The sequence below is a fragment of the Vicia villosa genome, linkage group LG1 (assembly GCF_029867415.1).
Source record: "Vicia villosa cultivar HV-30 ecotype Madison, WI linkage group LG1, Vvil1.0, whole genome shotgun sequence".
Classification (NCBI taxonomy): domain Eukaryota; kingdom Viridiplantae; phylum Streptophyta; class Magnoliopsida; order Fabales; family Fabaceae; genus Vicia; species Vicia villosa.
Genome location: NC_081180.1, coordinates 20073348 through 20093510, shown reverse-complemented (window position 1 = coordinate 20093510; position 20163 = coordinate 20073348). Strand labels below are relative to the sequence as shown.

At 31.0% G+C, this 20163-nt stretch overlaps 2 protein-coding genes across 2 annotated transcripts; one reads left to right on the top strand and one right to left on the bottom strand.

Annotated features, from left to right (window-relative positions):
• The first annotated feature begins 7040 nt into the window (after nt 1-7040).
• On the top strand, nt 7041-10355 carry LOC131630666 (gibberellin 2-beta-dioxygenase 2-like). The gene is made up of 3 exons (XM_058901429.1): nt 7041-7496; nt 8981-9332; nt 9880-10355. Exons 1-3 carry the CDS (start codon nt 7120-7122, stop codon nt 10126-10128), a joined length of 978 nt encoding a protein of 325 aa, XP_058757412.1. The 5' UTR covers nt 7041-7119; the 3' UTR covers nt 10129-10355.
• Nucleotides 10356-11346: 991 nt separating this feature from the next.
• Nucleotides 11347-17114, bottom strand: LOC131630657 (alkaline/neutral invertase A, mitochondrial). The gene is made up of 6 exons (XM_058901421.1): nt 16053-17114; nt 15698-15863; nt 15284-15495; nt 12808-13301; nt 12477-12525; nt 11347-12079 (listed from the first exon to the last, which is right to left on the bottom strand). The coding sequence occupies exons 1-6, from the start codon at nt 16812-16814 to the stop codon at nt 11753-11755; spliced, it is 2010 nt and encodes a 669-aa protein (XP_058757404.1). The 5' UTR covers nt 16815-17114; the 3' UTR covers nt 11347-11752.
• Nucleotides 17115-20163: the final 3049 nt, after the last annotated feature.

The window sequence follows — 20163 nt, the reverse complement described above, 5'->3', positions numbered from 1 at the left end:
TTACTAAAAAAAAAACTATGGAAATAATAAACACTATGGTTAGCAGAAAGATCAATATTACGTGTCTACAAAAAATTAAGTGGACAAATGAAAAGACGAAAGAACTAGACAACTATGAATTCAAGCTTTGGTACACTGGAAAAGTTAGGAGAAATGAGGTGGAGATTATTGTCAACAAGGAGTGGAAGAATGATATTGTAAAGGTGAAAAGAGTAGAGCTCGAATCACAAGTTGGGTTAACTGACACCTTAAGATAAAATTTTGGGAGGATTTAGAAGATTTACTTCAGGATATACTTCAAGGAGAGAAATTTTTTCTAGTAGAAGATCTAAATGGTCATGTAGAGAACGTAACAAGAGTTTTGGAAGCGTGTACGAAAGTATGATCTAGGGGAGGTGAATGCACCATCTTAGAGTTTTTGTCGTCTTTGGATCTTACTATAGAAAATATTTGGTTTTAGAAAAGAGATGAGCATCTTATTACATATAAAAGTGGGATGACATGATCTCAGATAGATTTCTTTCTTATTAGAAAGTCAGATAAGAAAATTTGCATGGACCGTAAAGTTATTCAGGAAGAGAGCTTAACTGTCCAACATAGAATATTGGTTATGGATGTAAGAGTAAAGGGGATAGCAAAGAGAAGAAGTCACATGGGAGCGCCACAGATCAAGTGGTGGCATTTGAAGGGAGAAAAACAAAAAAGTTTTCCACACAAGATCTTAGTAGGAGGGTTTAGACAACCATAAGAAAGTGCAAATGATATGTGGAATAAGATGGCTCAGAGGTTAGAAAAGTGGATAAAGAGAAGTTGGGAGAATAAAAGGTTTTGGACCTAGGGATAAAGAATCATGGTGGTGGAATGAAAGTGTCAAAGTAAAGTTAAAGTGAAAAAAAGATTGTTTTGAAGAATGGTCTAAGTGTAAAAATGCTAAAACTTGGGAGAAGTATAAGAAAGCTAAGAATGAGACTAAGGAGGCAGTGAGAGAAGCAAGAAACCAAGATTTTGATGAATTACACCAATCTTTAAGAAACAAGGAGAGAGAAAAATCTATATATAAGCTTGCTAAGGGAAGAGACGAAAAGACAAGAGATTTGGATCAAGTAAAGTGTGTTAAAGATGTAGACGACAAATTTTTAGTTAAGGAAAAAGACAAAGGATATGTCGAAGACATATTCCTACAATTTATTTAATAAAGGATATGATATCTCACAAAACTCTAACATGTTTGACAATGGAAAAGAGGACCGGAGCTATAATTATTGCTGCCAGATTAAAAAACAAGAGGTAAAAGAAGTGTTGTACAGAATGAGTAACAATAAGGCGGTTGGGCCAGACAATATGGTTATTGAAGTGTGGAAAGTTCTTGAAAAGAGAGGTATTTAGTGGCTCACCAAACTCTTTAATGAAATTATGAGGTCAAAGAAAATGTCGGATGAATGGAGAAGAAGAACTTTAGTTCCAATCTATAAGAATAACGTGGATTTACCAAATTATGCAAATTATAGAGGGATTAAACTTATGAGTCATACAATGAAGTTATGGCAAAAAGTGTGAACATAGACTAGGAAAAGATACTCAAGTCACTGAGAATTAATTTGGTTTTATGGTTGGAAGGTCGGCCATGAAAGAGATCTATACACTACGACATGTGATGGATCAGTATAAGATGGACCAACAAGACTTGCACTTATTTTTTATTGACTTGGAGAAGGCGTGTGATAGAGTTCATAGAGATAATTTGTGAAAAATTTTAGAAACGAAAGGGGTTAGGATTACATATATTCGAGCTATCCAATATATGTATGAAAGGGTATCGACTAATATACATACACAAGGTGGAGAGACAAAATATTTCCCAATTACAATAGGTTTGGATCAAGGTTTAACCCTAAAATCCCCTACCTTTTTACCTTAATTTAGGATGTACTTATAAAATACATCCAAGAGCTAACACCGAGATGCATGCTTTTGGAAAGTCGAATGAGGATTTAAATGAGAGGTTGAAGACTTAGAGATGAGCTTTAGAAACATATGGTTTTCGTCTGTTTTATGTGTAGAAGTAAAATGGAGTATATGGAATGTAAGTTCAACAAAACAAGAAGTGTTTCTAACCTACAAGTGAAAGTTGAAGACCATATGATCCCTCAAGTCACAAGTTTAAATATCTTGGGTCTGTAATACAAAATGATGGAGAATTAGAAAAAGGTGTAACTCATTGAATTTAAGCTGGATGACCGAAATGGAAGAGGGCTTCATGGGTTCTATGTGACGCAAAGTTTTTGCTCAAGTTGAAGGGAAAATTTTATCTGACTGCAGTAAAACCTACGATGTCGTACGTGATAGAATTTTAGACACTTAAGAATAAACATGAGAATAACATAAGTGTAACAGAGATGAGAATGTTGCATTGGACGTGAGGTAATACTAAAAATAATAGGATTAGAAATGAAAATATTAGAGAGAGTGTTGTAGTAGCACTTGTAGTAGAGAAGATGGTGAAAAATAAACTCAGGTGGTTTGAGCATGTAGAGAGAAGACTTGTAGATTATGAGGTAAAGAAATTAGATTAGATGGATAAAAGTCAAACCACTAGAAAAAGAGGAAGACCTAGAAAGACCATAAGAGAAGTTATTAAGAAAGATTCTCAAGATTAAGAATTTGGATAAAAGCATGATTCTGGATAGAGCATTATGAAGAAAGTTGATTCATATAACCGACTCCACACAGTGGAACAAAACTTGATTGTTGTTGTTTTATATGAATTTTTATATAATGTTTTAGCTTAAGTTAGATGATACGAAAATAGAAATAAGTTGAATTTTCACTTCTAACAAAATACTAGTATTTATTAACAATATTAGTATTCCTTGTTAAAAAATGTTAAATATGTTTTTAGTCCCTATAAATTATAAAATTGTATTTTTGTCCTTATTAAAAATGACATGTTTTGTTCCGTACAAAATTATTATTATGCCCGTAGTTTTAGTCCATGATATTAAATTATTGTGTATTTTTAAATGATTATTTTAAAGACATGTTTAGAACATTATAAAAAGTTTCTTGAAAAAAAATTCAAAATCTCATTACATTTATCATTATATTTTGAAATTAAAAAAATTTATATTTAATTTTTCTCATTTTAAAAAATTCTAAAATTCATACAGTATTCTAAACATGTGTGAAAAAAATTATTCAAAAATTTAAAAGTTAAATGGTAATTAAACAATTTTCAAAATTTTAAAAAATAACAGGGATTAAAATTGGGTGGATAAAAATTTGTAGGGACTAAAATATGTCATTTTTTAATATAAACTAAAAATAAAATTTTGACATATTTATAAGAACCAAAAACATATTTAGCCCTTAAAAAAATAAAATGTACTGTACAATTTTAAACTTAGTGATTCAAAATATAAATAGATTTCAACTATTTATATCATAAATACCATTTAATAAATTTAATTTAATTATCTAATAATTTCTTTTATTCTTACCAAACAAACTCCTATGAAATATCTTATAAAATGATAATAAAATTTCTTAGTGTGAATTATTTACTATTGTTTTTTACTGTACATATTATATTATAATTTATTGTATTAGCCTTCTGATTTCTCAAAGGTAAAACATTTTTCTAATAATTTGAAATTAAACTAAAAGATAAATAAAATATAGTCAATGCTTATTTTATCCAAAATTCAAATTAATATTTTTGAATTATTTATATTAAATTATAAATCATTAATGACAAGAATAATAAGATTTTTTATTGTTTTTATAAACTTATTTTTAATTATCTAAAAATAATTGAATGAAATCATATCACTTTAACTTGAAATTTTAAATTCAAACCATATATCTATCTATCTATCTATATATATATATATATATATATATATATATATATATATATATATATATATATATATATATATATATATATATATATATATATATATATATATATATATATATATATATAAAATTAAATTGTCAATTGTAATCATCTCTAACTTGATGAACAAGACTTTAACAATAACGCGTAAAGACTATTCCATTTTAAAAAGAAAGTTGTTGTTTTTGCTTTTACATAGTAATAAGTATGCAAATGCAAATTTATTACACTCTTTTGCATACTTCAACATCATCTGATCCCATTACATTCACATGGCAATTTGAGGAGAGAAAATAATTGAATATGAAAGAAGAATCATAAATGCAAAGATTACATTTTCAAAAGATAGAGATGCTTTATGGATTTGGGCACAAATAGGGTAATGAAGAAAACGATATGTAAACCAACAAATGTTTGAATGCTCCCATAGCTATAGCTAGCTAGGTATTTGTAACAATAAATGACCCATTAAAGATATGTGAGTAGTTACTACTCAATGATACTTAATTGCATGATAAGGACTTGTTAAATTGTAATGTGACAATTGGTATATATTGGTAACCATAAACATCAAAGCTAGGTCTTCACATGTCCATTATTTGGAAAAGGGAAAACCACATAGATAGGTATACGCCGAAAATGAAAGAATTTACAATATAACTAAAAAATAACCATATTCTAAAATAGTCAATTCTAGAGATAGTTCAATATCAAAAAAATTATCCATTCATAAATTAGAAATAGTTAATATCAATAATGGCATTGGACTTAGGCATATTAGAACAAATTTCTTTTGTACAAGTGAAGTGAATCTACAAAATTAACAAAAATAATATGATAATGTCTGAGTTGGTTATTGAGTGAATGAGAAATAGAATAAGTGTGAAAATGAATAATATATATGAGTTTTGAATAACATATTTGAGTTTTTGACGCATGAAGAGATTTATATATGAAAATCGATTGGAACTGCTCTGAGTTACCCAATGTGTAATGTGGAGGACCCTTCGATTAAATCTAACGACAAGTAATCATTTGAGAGCGGCGATCGAGTGTTGTCTCCTGACTGCATGACTACCTGACCTTATGCAATCTAGCATTAGTGTCTTTAGATTGAACCTTCTCATAATTAGATATCTCAATCTTTAAGTCTATGGTCAACACGAAATAAAAATAAATTCTTTGTTGTTGATTCAATTACTAAATTGATAATCTATTTAAATCGTCGAATATCTTACAAAGTCATATTCTTAATTACTACTACGACTCTACAAATTGGAAAAAAGAGTAAATATTTTTCTTTTATGAAATTATTATATTAATACTAAATCATATATAATTATTTAAATATACTTACAATTTTATTACACTTTGGTTATTTTATTTTAATAAACTTATAATTTTATTAACTTTGAATTGGTTTATTTTTTTATTTTTATTCTTTTCTTACAATTTTATAAAAATCAAATTAAATTTATTAGATAATAATTAGAGTAATTAAAATAGGATACAATTTCATACAAAATCATACACATAAAGTCAAATAAGTTGTTTTTAAATTTTGAAATTTTTCTTGTAGTATTTAAACTTGTAAGATGTTGATCATTAGACTTGATATATATATATATATATATATATATATATATATATATATATATATATATATATATATATATTTTAAATATGAAACAAAATATATTAAACCAATTCAATTCAATTGATAATTGTGCATGAACATCAAAAGACAAGAATCCACGACATCTCGTTTATTCATTTTTAAAGTATAAAATTTAATACACATGTCATCATTACTAACTTGTTTTATTTAATAATTTATATTTTTTGAAATATGTTAAATCATAAAAATAATAAATTAAATTTATTTTATTTATAAAATTATATTTGAGATCACTAATTCTCAAAAAAATTCCTTCCTTTGGATTTTTTTAGTCTTGCAAAATTTTATTTCCTTTGAGTTTTCAACCCCTTCTTACCTATTTCTTTTATCTTTATCATTTTCAACTTTTTTATTTCTTTTTTCATGATGAAAAATTGAAAAAAAAAATATAAAGTTTGGAGATCAATTTAGGTTAATATGAGAATATAGATGTAAATTGTATTCGTATTGTCAAACAATCATGTATTCCGTCAAATCTATTTATAAATTTTAAATTATTTATTTAATTTAATACTTTAAAATATTTTGATTAAATATCTATATAAAAGTTTTTTACACTGACCGTATACTAATATTAAATTCAAATATATAATAATATTAGAAGTGAAATAAAAATTAATTATTTAATTCAATTTAAATTAGTTTTAATTTTAATATTTTAATATTTTAAATTATAATTAAATCATCCTATTAAAATATAATTAAAAAAAGAAAACGGCACGTGAAAGTTGGTAAGGAAAGACAGGGGAAAGTGAAGTGATTAGTCAAAAGGATGGTAATAAAGTTAGTCTAAAAAAGAAAATTTGTGTCAAAGAAAGACATGATATTGGAGTAATAAACATATTAAACAATCCTAATTAAAGTGAAAAAAGCAAGAATCTTCCTGACAGAGTATACAAAGTCAATGTCCTTAACTTAGAATTTTCCTACTTGTACTTCTTTTAAAGTACCATAATCACTAATCCCCATTATCACCAAAAAGAAAAGAAATTTTTTATCATCCTATAATATATATTTTTATTGAAAAATTCAATATTCAAGTCTCATAATTATCTAATTTATAAATCAATGACTAATAAAAAATAGATTTTGAAAAGAAAACTCGACCATCTTCGCTGGTGTGCAAAGCGCACGGGGTTTTAAATTTGTCAAAGTTAATTTATGATTAAATAGAATCTTATAAAATATTTATAATAATTAAACTACGACTAATCTACATAAGACAAACGGTTTTGAAATTAAACAGGACTATAAAAATATCGCGTGTAAAAATATTAAGACGGTTTTGAAATTAGACACGTGTAATATCGCGCTTAAAATCTACCTCATCATCAGTTCATCAACAATTCTGATTCCCACGGAGGAAAAATATATATATTCACCAATTGACGAACCCTTAATATAATACTTTAAAATTACTTTAATGCCTATTCTCTATAAATACATCCCTAACTTCTTCCCTTATTCAGACTCTAACTCAGAGAAAGAAACATATATACATTTATATCTATCTCTCAAAGTTTTCTATACTCTAACATTAGCTATGGTATTGGCTTCACCAAAACCTCATAGGAGTGAAACAATTTTACCAAGTGATGTGATTCCAATAATAGACCTAAAAGGTGAAAGGTGTGAGGTAATAAAACTCATTGTGAAAGCAAGTGAAGAGTTTGGTTTCTTCAAAGTGATAAACCATGGTATTAGTGATGAAACTATTGATAAAATGGAAGAAGCTGGTTTTGGATTCTTTGCAAAACCAATGAGTGAAAAGAAACTAGCTTCACCTGCTTATGGTTGTAAGAATATTGGAGTCAATGGAGATATTGGTGAAGTTGAGTATCTTCTTCTTAATGCCAACACTTCCTCCATTGCTCAAATATCTAAAACTATTTCCATTCATGATCCACATTCTAACTTCAGGTATCTCATCAAAACTAGCTTATTATTATATTATGTTTTCTGTTTTTTCATTATTCTTCTCTAGTATGTGAAAGTATATAAGCAACTTTCTCCCTATTTACAAGGCCTCATTTGAAACTACATTGGTTTTTAAAATCAAAGTGTGAAGATAATAACTTAAGAGCTCAATTTTTTCCATCATTTTTAGATAGAAATTGCGTATTCTCTGCGCACAACTACAGAGACTAATTTATCAAACTGCGAAGAATCACAAAAGATGACAAATTTTTCCTTCAAAAAAATTTAACATTGCAACGTGAGTAGAACTAAGTTCGAACTCAGGATCTTTAGAACACAATTTTGTCCTCCTTAATTTTTTTTAAAATTTATATTTTAAAATTTAAATTTAGTTTATATTTTTTTTATTTTTTTAAATTATTCAAAAAATTATTATTATTAAAAACGGGGATAGTAACTATTATTGTACATCTCTTTTAAGTAAATTGCAAATATGTTTGTATCTGATAAAATTGATTTTATTTAATAAATGAGAATAATATCAATTAGATTATATTTATGTAAAAATTAAATGAATAAAAAATTTAATATAAAAATCACTTTTGAAATCATGCATATATTTTTATCTCTATATAAACTTTTTTTTACTTTGGACCATGCTATAGTAGGTTATATTAATTGGCTAGCATATAGATAAATAAATATATGCCTTTGCCCGTGACTATTTTATTTCATTGAATTGAACAATTTTAACGTTTTCTTTTGAAATTTCTACGCATTTCCTATGAGTTGTATTGTATCTGACCAGAAAAGAATACAGAGAGAGAATAGGTAAAGTTTCAGAGTTTCAACGTTTCCCCTATGTAAACTAACACCATATATTATTTTTGTTATGGACCATACTATTCATAAATTATGTGAATATTGCAAAGGTTTGAAACATGACATATTGAGTAAATAAAAGGTGAAAATTAAATTAATAAAAAAAAATGGATGCAGTGAGTAGTCAAAAACATAAGCAGATAGAGTACTAGTTATACTGACAAAGCTTGAGTTCTGTTACTTTTATCTTAGTCACCACCAGCTAAGAAGCATGCATGTTCATCTTCGTCTAATTAATTAATTAGTTAATCTTAGGAAGATTTGAACTAAATAAATATAAACGATTAGTCCGGTGTTCAATCCTTTACCAGTTGAGCTAGACGGTTTAAGCTGTTGGTCAAAAGTTCAATCTTAGACCACAGATAATTCAACCGGCTTGAATTAGACGAGTATAAGTTGTTGGTTCAGAGTTTAATATTTGATACATCACCGTTTGTGTATATCGTGTTAGTCCCAGAGTTCAATATTAATACCGTCATTTTGGTATATGATGTTGATCCAGAGTTCAATACTTGATAGCGTCATTTCATTTTTAAATAAGATGTTGGTCTTGAGTTCGATACCTGACGACGTTACGATTTGTTTGTATGATGATTATGATATAGGTATAGGGTAAGTGAATATACAGAAGCAGTGAAAGAGGTGGCATGTGAGATATTAGAGTTAATGGCAGAAGGTTTGGGGGTCCCTGATAGAAAGGTATTCAGCAGTTTAATAAAGGATATTGATAGTGACTCTATTCTTAGGCTCAATCACTACCCACCTACACTAGTTAAGGACAAGGACAAGTCACACTCCAACAATGTTGGCTTTGGGGAGCATTCTGACCCTCAGATCTTGACCATTCTTAGATCTAATGACGTTTCTGGTCTTCAAATCTCTCTTCAACATGGTCTATGGATTCCTATCAACCCTGACCCCTCAGCTCTCTGTGTTAATGTTGGCGATGTCCTTGAGGTATCTCATTTTTCCTATACGTTTACAAATGTATCTGATCAATATATTATATATTATCCAATATTTAAAAAGTAAATTTTTTCTTATATAAAACACCAGAGAGAATATGTTTTACGCATTCTAAAAATATACGCGTATTTTTTAAGTCATGTTAACCCTACATTCTTTTCTTGATTCACTTTGCTTGTACCATAAGATAAGGAGGGTCTCACACTAACTAGGGGCCTCCTCTATGTATCTATATATCAACAACACTAGCATGAAAAAGTGGAAAAAAATTTCAACTTGCTAGGAATTCAGTTGAAATGACATGCATTATTATTGACTTAATGTCTGCTAGATTGAATTTTTGGAATATCAAATGTTCTGTTCATAATCATCTCAGACAAATATGCAAGCTAGCTAGCTATTCTAATAAGATCATAATGTTTTTGAGGGACACACCAATTATTTCATCTGGTTCTTAATATAAGAAAAATATTTATTGAATAATTAATGTATCTGGCCTAATATTGTGTAGGTGTATTTTGTGTGAATGTGATGACAGGTTATGACAAACGGAAGATTTGTAAGCGTGAGACATAGGGCAATGACAAACTCATACAAATCAAGAATGTCAATGGCATATTTTGGGGCTCCACCTCTAAATGCTTCGATTGTTGCTCCACCAGTTTTGGTTACACCACACAGGCCCTCACTCTTCAGACAATTTACTTGGGCCGATTACAAAAAAGCTACTTACTCTCTAAGGCTTGGTGACACAAGAATTCAACTTTTTAGAGCAAACATGTCATGAGTATTCATAAAGTTGAGTTTGTGGCAATACTAATTAATATGTGTAATGTAAAAAAGGATAAGGTTGTTGTTGTTTGTTCCCATGTTTTGGTGTTCTTTTTGGACCTAGGAAAGGTTGTATGCTTTTGTTTGCCTAAAATTGTTGCAAAGTTAACTTGACATAGCAAAGAAAGCTACTGTTGAGTTATGTAAGACTGAGTACTAATAGATGGTTGCCAGTTCTGTGTACCCTGTCTGCCTTCAATCATCAATCACAATCTTTCTCTGATCTCTCTTGTCTTCACATTTATTTATCTTATTAATGTTTTGAATTCAAACCTTCTTTATGTGACTTTGGATGGCACTTTCTAGTATATGTTCTACTGTTGATCTTGTTAAAAGTGAAATTCATGGAATAGATATTACAACAGTTTCATGATAAAACTTGACAAAACAATCCAAACTTTTCTCCCTCATGTAGTAACACGCAGGTGGTGAGTGTGCTTCCCCACCCTTTAACTCCTTATGGGGCTGTCAAGCGATAGCTGGTTGATGGTAGACGCCAAATGCATTGTAGATGACGGTCGGTCTTAACCGGTGGTTTTCTCAAAGTGTTTGGATTATGTGACTACAAATGTGTCGGTAACTTTGTTTCTAACTTATAAAGCATAGATATCGAACACGACAGGGATAATAATTTTTTAAAAAGAGTAAACAGTACATAATCATAAGTGTATGTGTCCGACAAAAAAAATGTGGGTGCTACAAAGTTTTTAACCCACAATCTGTTTTATAATTTATGGGTCATGGCGATTTTCGCATTTCGTTGTGATTCAAGTCGTTGCTCCAATGTATTTGCGCCGACTAGTTCTGATCATTCTCATTGATGGATTATCTCAATGAAATGTCGGTGTATGAATTCATTAACGTGTTCGCGATCAAGTTCATTTGTCATCCTAAATTGTGCAAGTGGCGTGCCATATTACTTTTACAATTCGATTTTGCACCAGTACACAAGTTTGCTAAATATTGTAAGTGTTGCCGGATTGATTGATTTGGATTAGGATTTGTGATTACAAGGGATTTGGTTTTATGTCCACCTGTTATATACATTTTTTATTGTTAATATACCAGCAGATCCCACTGCGCCCCCTTGCTTTAAAAAAAAGTTTCATGGTATAACTTGTGAGATGTTACAACTAAGAAACATACTGATCAAGAGACTAGATCAGAGATAATCTCAGTAATTAATCTATGGATAATACATGACTTCAAATTGAAATAAATAAATATTTTCAGTACTATTTATTTCAACAAGAAAAACAATTTGACTATTGTTCTAGTCAGATACACAGTGAAGCCACATGGCACATGCAGTCACAGTAAAAAAAATAAACAGTGGGGGAACATGCATCTACGTGGAATGAGTTAACCCCACATAGTTAATGATGTTACAGAACTCTGTTACACAGATAAAATTCTGAAAAGTGAAGTCCATCATCGTACTATAGTATCAACAATAACACTTTTGTATATGTGACAACACCTTGAAAGTTGAAAGAGAGTTCAAACAGTAGTAGTAGCAATAACTCTAGTACTGTTATTGTTAAACAACAGAGACTGTAGAAGAAGAAGACATGTCATTATTAAACAAGAGTCTTAGATCTTGCTGCAAAACGGGAACACTTTGTTTTACCAGTTTTGTTAAGCATGCAGACACAATTCTGAAGAATTTCAAAATCCTCTTCCCAAAACAACAAAGATGCTTTCTCTGGATTTTTTAGAAGCATCTTTGAGGTAAGAAAACCAGCAATTGTCCATGTCTGCATCAACCTTGATTGCTTCCCAATAAACTTTCCATTTCTAGTATCGTAATATTCTGGCCATTGGTCCGCACTAAGTCTTTTTTCTGCTAAATCAACTGCCTTCTGTGCTAATTCAGACCTGCCCATCTTGATGCATGCTAAAGTGAACTGTAATTTAATGGCATCATGTCAGTTCATTAAGATAAAAGGTCTTATTCTTGCATAATCATAAAAGACTCAATTGACCAAAATCAGGAAAAAAATGTTTCTTGGATTGACATAATAAGCATAATTGAAAAGGAGAGCATGAAAGGGGAAAATAAAAGTAATAGACTTTCAAGTTTCAATTTTTTCCGACACCTCTGAAAAAAGTGTGTTTGTGTCAGTGCCCGAAATCGACACCGACATTTGTGATTACGACGAGTCAGTGTCGATGTCATGTTTCCGATGTCCCAGCAATTAAAGAGATATTTGATCAACTTCTCTAAGATATACTAAAATACTAAAAAAATATTAATCATCATCATCTTAAGAATGATATTATCCAAACAAATATCAAACTCACCTGCCAGAGAAGTGTTGGCCAAGATCCGCCATTGTGATATGACCAAGGGCTGCAATGAGTTGCGCAAAGTTATTATTGTACTAGTAGCTTCCAATGGAAGGAAAGCGAGCATATAACATACGAATAAATTGAGCAAGAATAATGCAACGGCCAAAACCATTTTGATGAGAAAAATGCATGGCAGGTTATTGGGTCATTGACTGTATGACTGTTTATTTCAATGGTACACATGCATGAAAAGTTTGTGAATGTTATCATCGAAAGGGCTGCAGCTGTAGCATTACTCTTTTGGAAATAAAACGTAAAAAAGACGAGATTTTAAGAGCCCTACGTGTTCTTGGGGTCACAACCAGTAATTATACGCCATTCTTCACCCTCCAACGCTGGATAACATATCTTGAGAGGCATTTGACCAATGATATCATCCCATTTGGCATCGATTAAATTCAAAATGCCCTCGTTCTGTCTTGTTGTACCTAAAGAAGAGACAATGGCCCAAAGGTTCCCAAGTGTGAAAAATCTGAAGTCCATGTGAGCAGGTTGCAGATTTCCAATGAAGTATCCACCTTCCTCAGATATCCAGTCCACAAGCCATGAGGGAATTTGCTCTGGATAGATGTTAAACTTGTTGACAGCATCAGTAGAATACTCTTCCGTCTTGTACCGATAAATTTCATTAATCTTCTTCATGTTAACCCAATAATATTCTCTCATGTGAAACATGAGTGCACTAAGGCGATTACTAACTGCAGACACGAGATTACTTGTTGTATCATTCACTATCAGCATCTCACGGGAACAGCGTAAAGCAGAGTAAAATAATGCCTGCATATTCAAACCCAAGAGATTATTACGTTTAGTAATTGCATTGCTTCATTCTGTTGTAGAAGGAAGACAACTAAAGTTCTACTCTGAGACTCATGATCTAAATATTCAATTAAGATGACAAAACTAAAAATTTCGGAATCACTCTTTGACTTATGAACCATCTTAACACAAGAAAGAATGATCGAATGCATGGACAAAACTTAACCTATTAGACACAGGGAGCAAGCTATGGCAGACAATCAACCATGTCAAAACAACCTCCAATTAAAAGTAATTGTATAAAGAGGATGCAAGAAGATGTTCAATTCAGTAAAGTACGTTTTTGTGAAAACTCTAAAACAGTAATCTTAAATTTTAATATGAAAAATGTTGGCTATCGTTTTGCAACCTTGACTAAAAGCTTTCAGAAAATCAGTGACATCACTTGTAATTATTCAATGAATCTAACTAAAAGAAGGAGATGTTGCTCCAAATACTGATCAGGAGATCATGTTATAAGGGAGTTTTCCTTTTAGTACCAACAAATGGAAGAGCATAACAATGCATATAACTAAAGTTGGAAAACATGGTTTATAAGAAAGAGCAAGAGATTATTACGAGAAAACTGTATTTGGCACTTAAGAAAAATAAGTAAAAACGTCTTTTACAACTGATTATATCAAACCTAGTCATGGGCACTAACTATTTCTAACTTGGGTTGTACAATATAATGTGAGTGAAACAGAACAATAAGAAACAAGTTGTATTCACATTGACTAATAAAAAAGCTTGTAGGGGAATGGGGTAGCGTCCAAAGTACATAGCTCCTTAAAGTGATTAACAAACTTCTAGGCCCTTATGAACTACTTCTAGCATCTCCGCAACACTCTAACATAATAAAAAAAACCGATATTGAGAGCTGAAACAGCATATGCGTATTATTGGTTAATTTCTATTTTGATATCTTGTCTAAGTTAAATTTATCATATAATTGAGTTCCTCATGAGTTGACTCAAGAACAAATCAACTGATTTTGAACTCATGAATCGATTCAAGACTGCATATGAATCGACTCGTATGTGTTTTTTGCAAATTTTCATTTGGTCAAGGGATGTGTGATCATGAATCCATGCCTTGTCTCAATGCAGGATATGCAATCCGATTCAATGCTTTTTATAATATACTTACATGAGTAGACTCATGAATCGAATCATAACATAAAATTTTCTAGTTATGTTTATCATTTGATCTTTTTGCTAATTTTACCCGTGAAGTTGTAATTCTAAATTGCAAAAGTTGATCAATCTAATAGTAATACTTCAAATTCCTTATTTGAATGATAGAAGGTTAATTCACATTTCGTTTTGTCATTATCACTATCCTTTTTGGTGTTTGATTCGTTGCATTCAAAACTTTCAATTGCGTAAATTCATTTCAAAACAATTTTCACCAATAAAGCTTCTGTAAAGTAACTCTGTTTTTGAAAATCAAACAAAGGGAATTTCGTCTACTCAACCCCTTTCTAGACAGTGAACATCATATTCAACCAACAAGAGCAACCATCAAACACCAAATTAGGAAGAACAACAGAATCCACAACCCAAGGCTCAACCACTTCGTAGAAGCAAGAGACAAAAACCAAGCTTTACAACAATAAGGCAGAAGCTAAAACTTATGGAAGAAACTGATAGGGACTTGGGTATTATGGGGTGCTTAAGTTAAGCTTCACATCAGGTAGAATGGAAAAAGAAGAAAAGAACATTGCAATATTAATGTAGCTCAAGGTGGATACCATGTTAGAAAACATGGCTTGGAGGAAAAGAGAAAGAAAGGATTGGAGAAAACCGAATTTGGTATTTGATTCAAGTGAGTTGGAGGGTATTAACATCAAATCTATTTAAAAAATCTAACAAACTACTACAATACTACTCTCCTACTAACTATATTTTTAATAATTACTACTTCAAAATATAAATAGTGATAGTGAGAAATCAACTTACTTGTATCTCAAGAGGGTGACCGTGAATTCCCATCCTTCTATCAATCATGCAAGAACCATCGGTGACTAGTAAAGTGGGAAACATGTCAAATCCATCGGTTAGACACAGCTTAAGGATCAGTCTTATGCCGGTCTGGACATCCACTCTTTCTTGCAATGAATAGTCGCCCGTTAATTTACCGTATGCTCTTAACAATACAATCCACCACAATCCTGATAACAAAACAGTTTGCCACATAGGATTTAAAAGTTTGGCCTCACGCTGAATATTAAAGTTTGCCACATATTAAAATTTTAAAAAACAAAATGATAACAAGACTACCAGGAAAAGAAGATGATATATTAACGAATAATGACAGTGCAATAACTTTTCATGTGATAGTACCATTTCTTAGCTTCCAAAAAAAACAATTACCCGAATCGACAGGGGCAACACGGCCTATTGCTGATTCACCGAAATCAGGATCTGAAACTTCCTCAAATGCTTCGTTACTTCCATCAAGAGCAACAGTTCTAACTTTGAAACTTGCTGGCATCAATCCTTGCCCTGGGCTGTAGCAGTCAACAGTCTTTTCCCAACTCTGGCAAATATAAACAAATATTAAATGAGGAACAAACAAGTGTGTATTAAGTTACATAATAGCTTCACCAATATCATTTGTTGACAATTCCCGATTTACATATACTTCAAGCGAAACTATATTGTAGAAGAACAAGTTAACAACAACAAGTAATAACAAACTCAATGAGTTGTTGAAGCCATAACATACCTGCAATTGCAATGTGTGAAGTAGAAAATTCTTGACAATCTCCCCTTCACCGTTGAGCAGGAACGCAAGTGCGGATGGAACAAAATCACGAATAAAAACTTGATCATAATTCAGAGGCTGATTATCAGCAGCATCATTCGCTGCAACAGTCCCAACCGGATTCCCACAGTACGTAACAACCGAACTCCGAAGCAACTCCCAAGCTTCCTTTTCAATCTCAGAAAGCTCCCTCCCAACTTTAACCTCACTCAAATCGTTCAAATTATTATCTAAATTTACATTCAACCCGTCCTCTTCTTCCAATTTCCTTCTATCATCAGTCTCAATTTCTTCACACTCTAACGGCTTCCCATTCAAACTGGTTTGAATGAAAATATTCTCAAAGCTTTTGTCATTAACATTATTAGAATCAACCGACGTAGACTCATTTCTAAAATTCGAAGCTACATTCGGTATCAATGATACAACCCTAGGTCTAATTCTACCAATTTTAACACAAAAACCCGTGCTAAAATTCCTAGACTGACCCCAATTTGAATCGGTAATACTAAAATCTCTCCGATTCAAATTAGTCACATGTATACAACCTACAATCTTATTACATCTATAGTATCTATGGCTTGATCTTGATCGGGACAAAATCCTCATTATTGATGAATCAGTAATCTTAATCGGAGAAAAACCCGAAATAATTGGGGTTTTAGTTAGGATTCTACAACAAGGCTTCATGGTAGAAATTCCAATACAGCTGCCAGAAGTCATATGTATATTCTTGAAAGCGATTATTCTAAGTAATAAGTTGGCAAATAGTAATAATGGATCTTAAAAAAGTGATTATTCTAAGTTCTAAGTTGGTAGCTGAAGATAATTGAAATGGAAAATTTACAGTGATTGAATAATATACTTACAGATCGAAGAGATGATGATGATTAAGAGAATAAAATAAGTTGGATTTGAGATTTATGCGGAAATGAACAGTGATGATGAAAACGCGATTTTATAAGCTATGAAATGGGATGAAAAGGGAAAGTTCGTATCAACTTTGGTGTTGAGGAAAAAGGTGTAATTACTTGATTGTCCCTATCATGTGCACATGTGCAATTTTTTTGTTTTTGGGTTTAGTTGATTTGACAATTATAGCCTTTGGTAGGTTTGTTGATTTAAATTTGTAATTCTTGATTCAGTGAATCAGGTCACAAAAGAGCTTATGCGTAATTCAAATTAAGTTGTGTAATTGAAATTATCACGTTTGCGTTGCGTTGCGTCTATCTTCCGCAACTTTGGACACACGCTTTTCCAATTTAGATTCTATCAAATTTTCAGAAACCAGGGATATGGGCAAATTGGGTAAAACCTATGAAATGATGACGTGTTAAGGATAGGTATGCCACGAAGAACCGAGGGTAAAAATGTCTGATTAGATATTTGAAAGGATGAGAGACCAAGCTGTGGCCCCAACATTTTGAAAAAGCGTCGAAAATTTCGAATTATTTAGCGAAAAAGCGATTTAAAAAAAAAAGCAAGAAATAAGCAACTACCGTATCCAACGGTGAACGCCGGGTAAGTGTCTACGTGTTCTCTTCTGATTGGTTGTGTAATATAACATTATATTTGTCTGAAAAATATATAGTGATATTTTGGATCTTCTTTTCCACGTGCTGCAACAAGAACCTGTACAAACGCGTGGCTTGTCAGTTTTGTTTTGGACAAAAATATTTTGCGCATGTTTAAATTACGAAATTCCGTTTCCATACGCAAGCTCCAACATGGAACGAAGATTCGGTTTCCATGGGCTTCAATTTTGCAGTGATTATATGTGGGCTTATCTATGGGCTTCAGTTTTGTAGTGAATACATCTGCAGAAAATTTCTCCTGTCACCCCCACTGAATCTTAATACCCTCATTTGCAGTGTTTTTATGATAATATTCTTTATAATTTTTTATGTTTTAAGAATATACTGTATATTTTTTTGGTTTTTTGATTTTTTTTTGACTTTTAGAGAGTTTCATGAATTTTTATCAAATTTTTGGAAATCTATGAGTTTTTACCGAATTTTTAAGGATCTATGAATTTTTACCAAATTAAAAAAAAAATGTAAAATCATATTATTTTTACTAGATATTTGGGGATCTATAAATTTATACTTTTTTTTATAGGTCTACCCGACGTGAACTACCAAATTTATACTTTTACTAGATATTGGATTTAAAAAAAATCTGATAGTATTAACTTCATTTTTTTTGCATATCAGATATGAATTACTGAATTTTAAAAATCAAAAAATAAGAAAACATATCAAATTTATTAAAAATCTAATAGTGTTAACTTCGTTTATTTATAGGCCTACTCGATCCAAAAAATAAGAAAACATATCAAATATCAAAATCTTAAATGTATTATCGAATTTTTAAAATTTCACTGCTTTTTTTAGAGTGAGTTTTTTGACCAAATCTTATTTGAGATGAAGTAAATAATAATAAGAGTATTTTAGATATTATAGATAATGGGGGTGCTAGGTATGATTTGGGGGGAGGGGGACAAGACAAAATTTCCATATGTAGCCCAAACCATATGTAAGTTGTTTGGGCTAACGGAGCTAACAATTAGAGAATTTATCTTGGCACCCTTGTTATACCTAACACCTTTCAAATTTTCATATTCATAAAAATATTCTTCCCATTATTTATCCCATCTCAAAATAACAATGGGCTAAAAAATCACTCCCAATGAACTAATAAAAGACCAAAATTCGATAGTACACCAAAAAAATCTGACATGAGTTTTTTTTACCGGATTTTTACCTTTTTTTTTAAATCCAATTAAATGCAAATAGCTCAGATATTTGTAAATTTTCAGTGATATTCCGAATATTTTCAAAACTTGGTATACCCAATTTTTAGCCCCCTTGAAAAATGTTATAGTTCAATTTTATCATGCTTTCCTTATTTGCGCTTGAGGTGGATGATTCTTCTACAGATTTTACTAAATTCTTCATCATTGACACTGTATGTTTTACTTGCATATTTTTTATCTTGTGAAATTTTTAATCAAGTTTTAGTAACTCTAACATAAATCATTCATTATATGTTAGAATTGACAAATATTTCCCTTTCGGACTGAGGTGTTATCGTGGACACAGTCTATTAGGAGGCAACATAGTATTTTTGTCGTTACTGTTCGTTATAATACAGAGAATTGGCTCAAAGTGAAGAAAGATAAATTGATTATAGGTTGTGGGAGAGGAGGAAACTACAAGGACCAAAATTCCTCTCAAGGCACTTTTAGTAGAGAATTTAAATACCCATTTGTGTTGATATATATGCCAAGATGTATTGGTTGGAAGGTAACAATTATATGTGATATTCACAATTACGAACTAGATAAGGATTTATTGAGTCATGACATATTAGGTCGTTTAAAACCTCATGAAAGACGGTTTGTAAATGAAATGATAAAATACAACATGGCGCAGAGGTTCATAGTTACCGCTTTGAAGATAGATATTTAAATAACCTAATAAGTACAACACATGTGTAAAGGCAAGATCTACGTATTGGTCCATCATCATAGGTCCATTCACGAAAATGCAACAACTGTTGAAACAATTTATATGGTGCAACCAGAAAACTTTATGTTAGGAGACTCAAAGAATATGATTTGCAAATTGACAAAATCCATTCATGGACTAAAGTAGGCATCTCATCAGTGGTACCACAAGTTTCTTGAAGAAATGTTCTCATTTGATTTTGAGGTGAATGTTGTTGAAGATTGTGTGTATCACAAATTCAGTGGGAGTAAGGGCATTTTTCTAGTCTTGAATATTGATGACATATTGCTTGCCACTAACTATATATGCATGATGCATGAAACCACAAAATTTCTATCAAGAAAACTCGAAATGAAAGATCTTAGTGACGCCTCCTTTGTATTGGGAATTTATATATGCCAAGACCGATCTCGAAGTATTCTAGGATTATCACAAATGAGTTATATCGAAAAGGTACTTAAACAGTTTGGCATGCATGAATGTAAACCATGAGATACTAGAGTTACTAAAGGGGACAAATTTAGTCTTAGTCAGTGCCAAAAGGAAACTTAGAAATTCAAGAG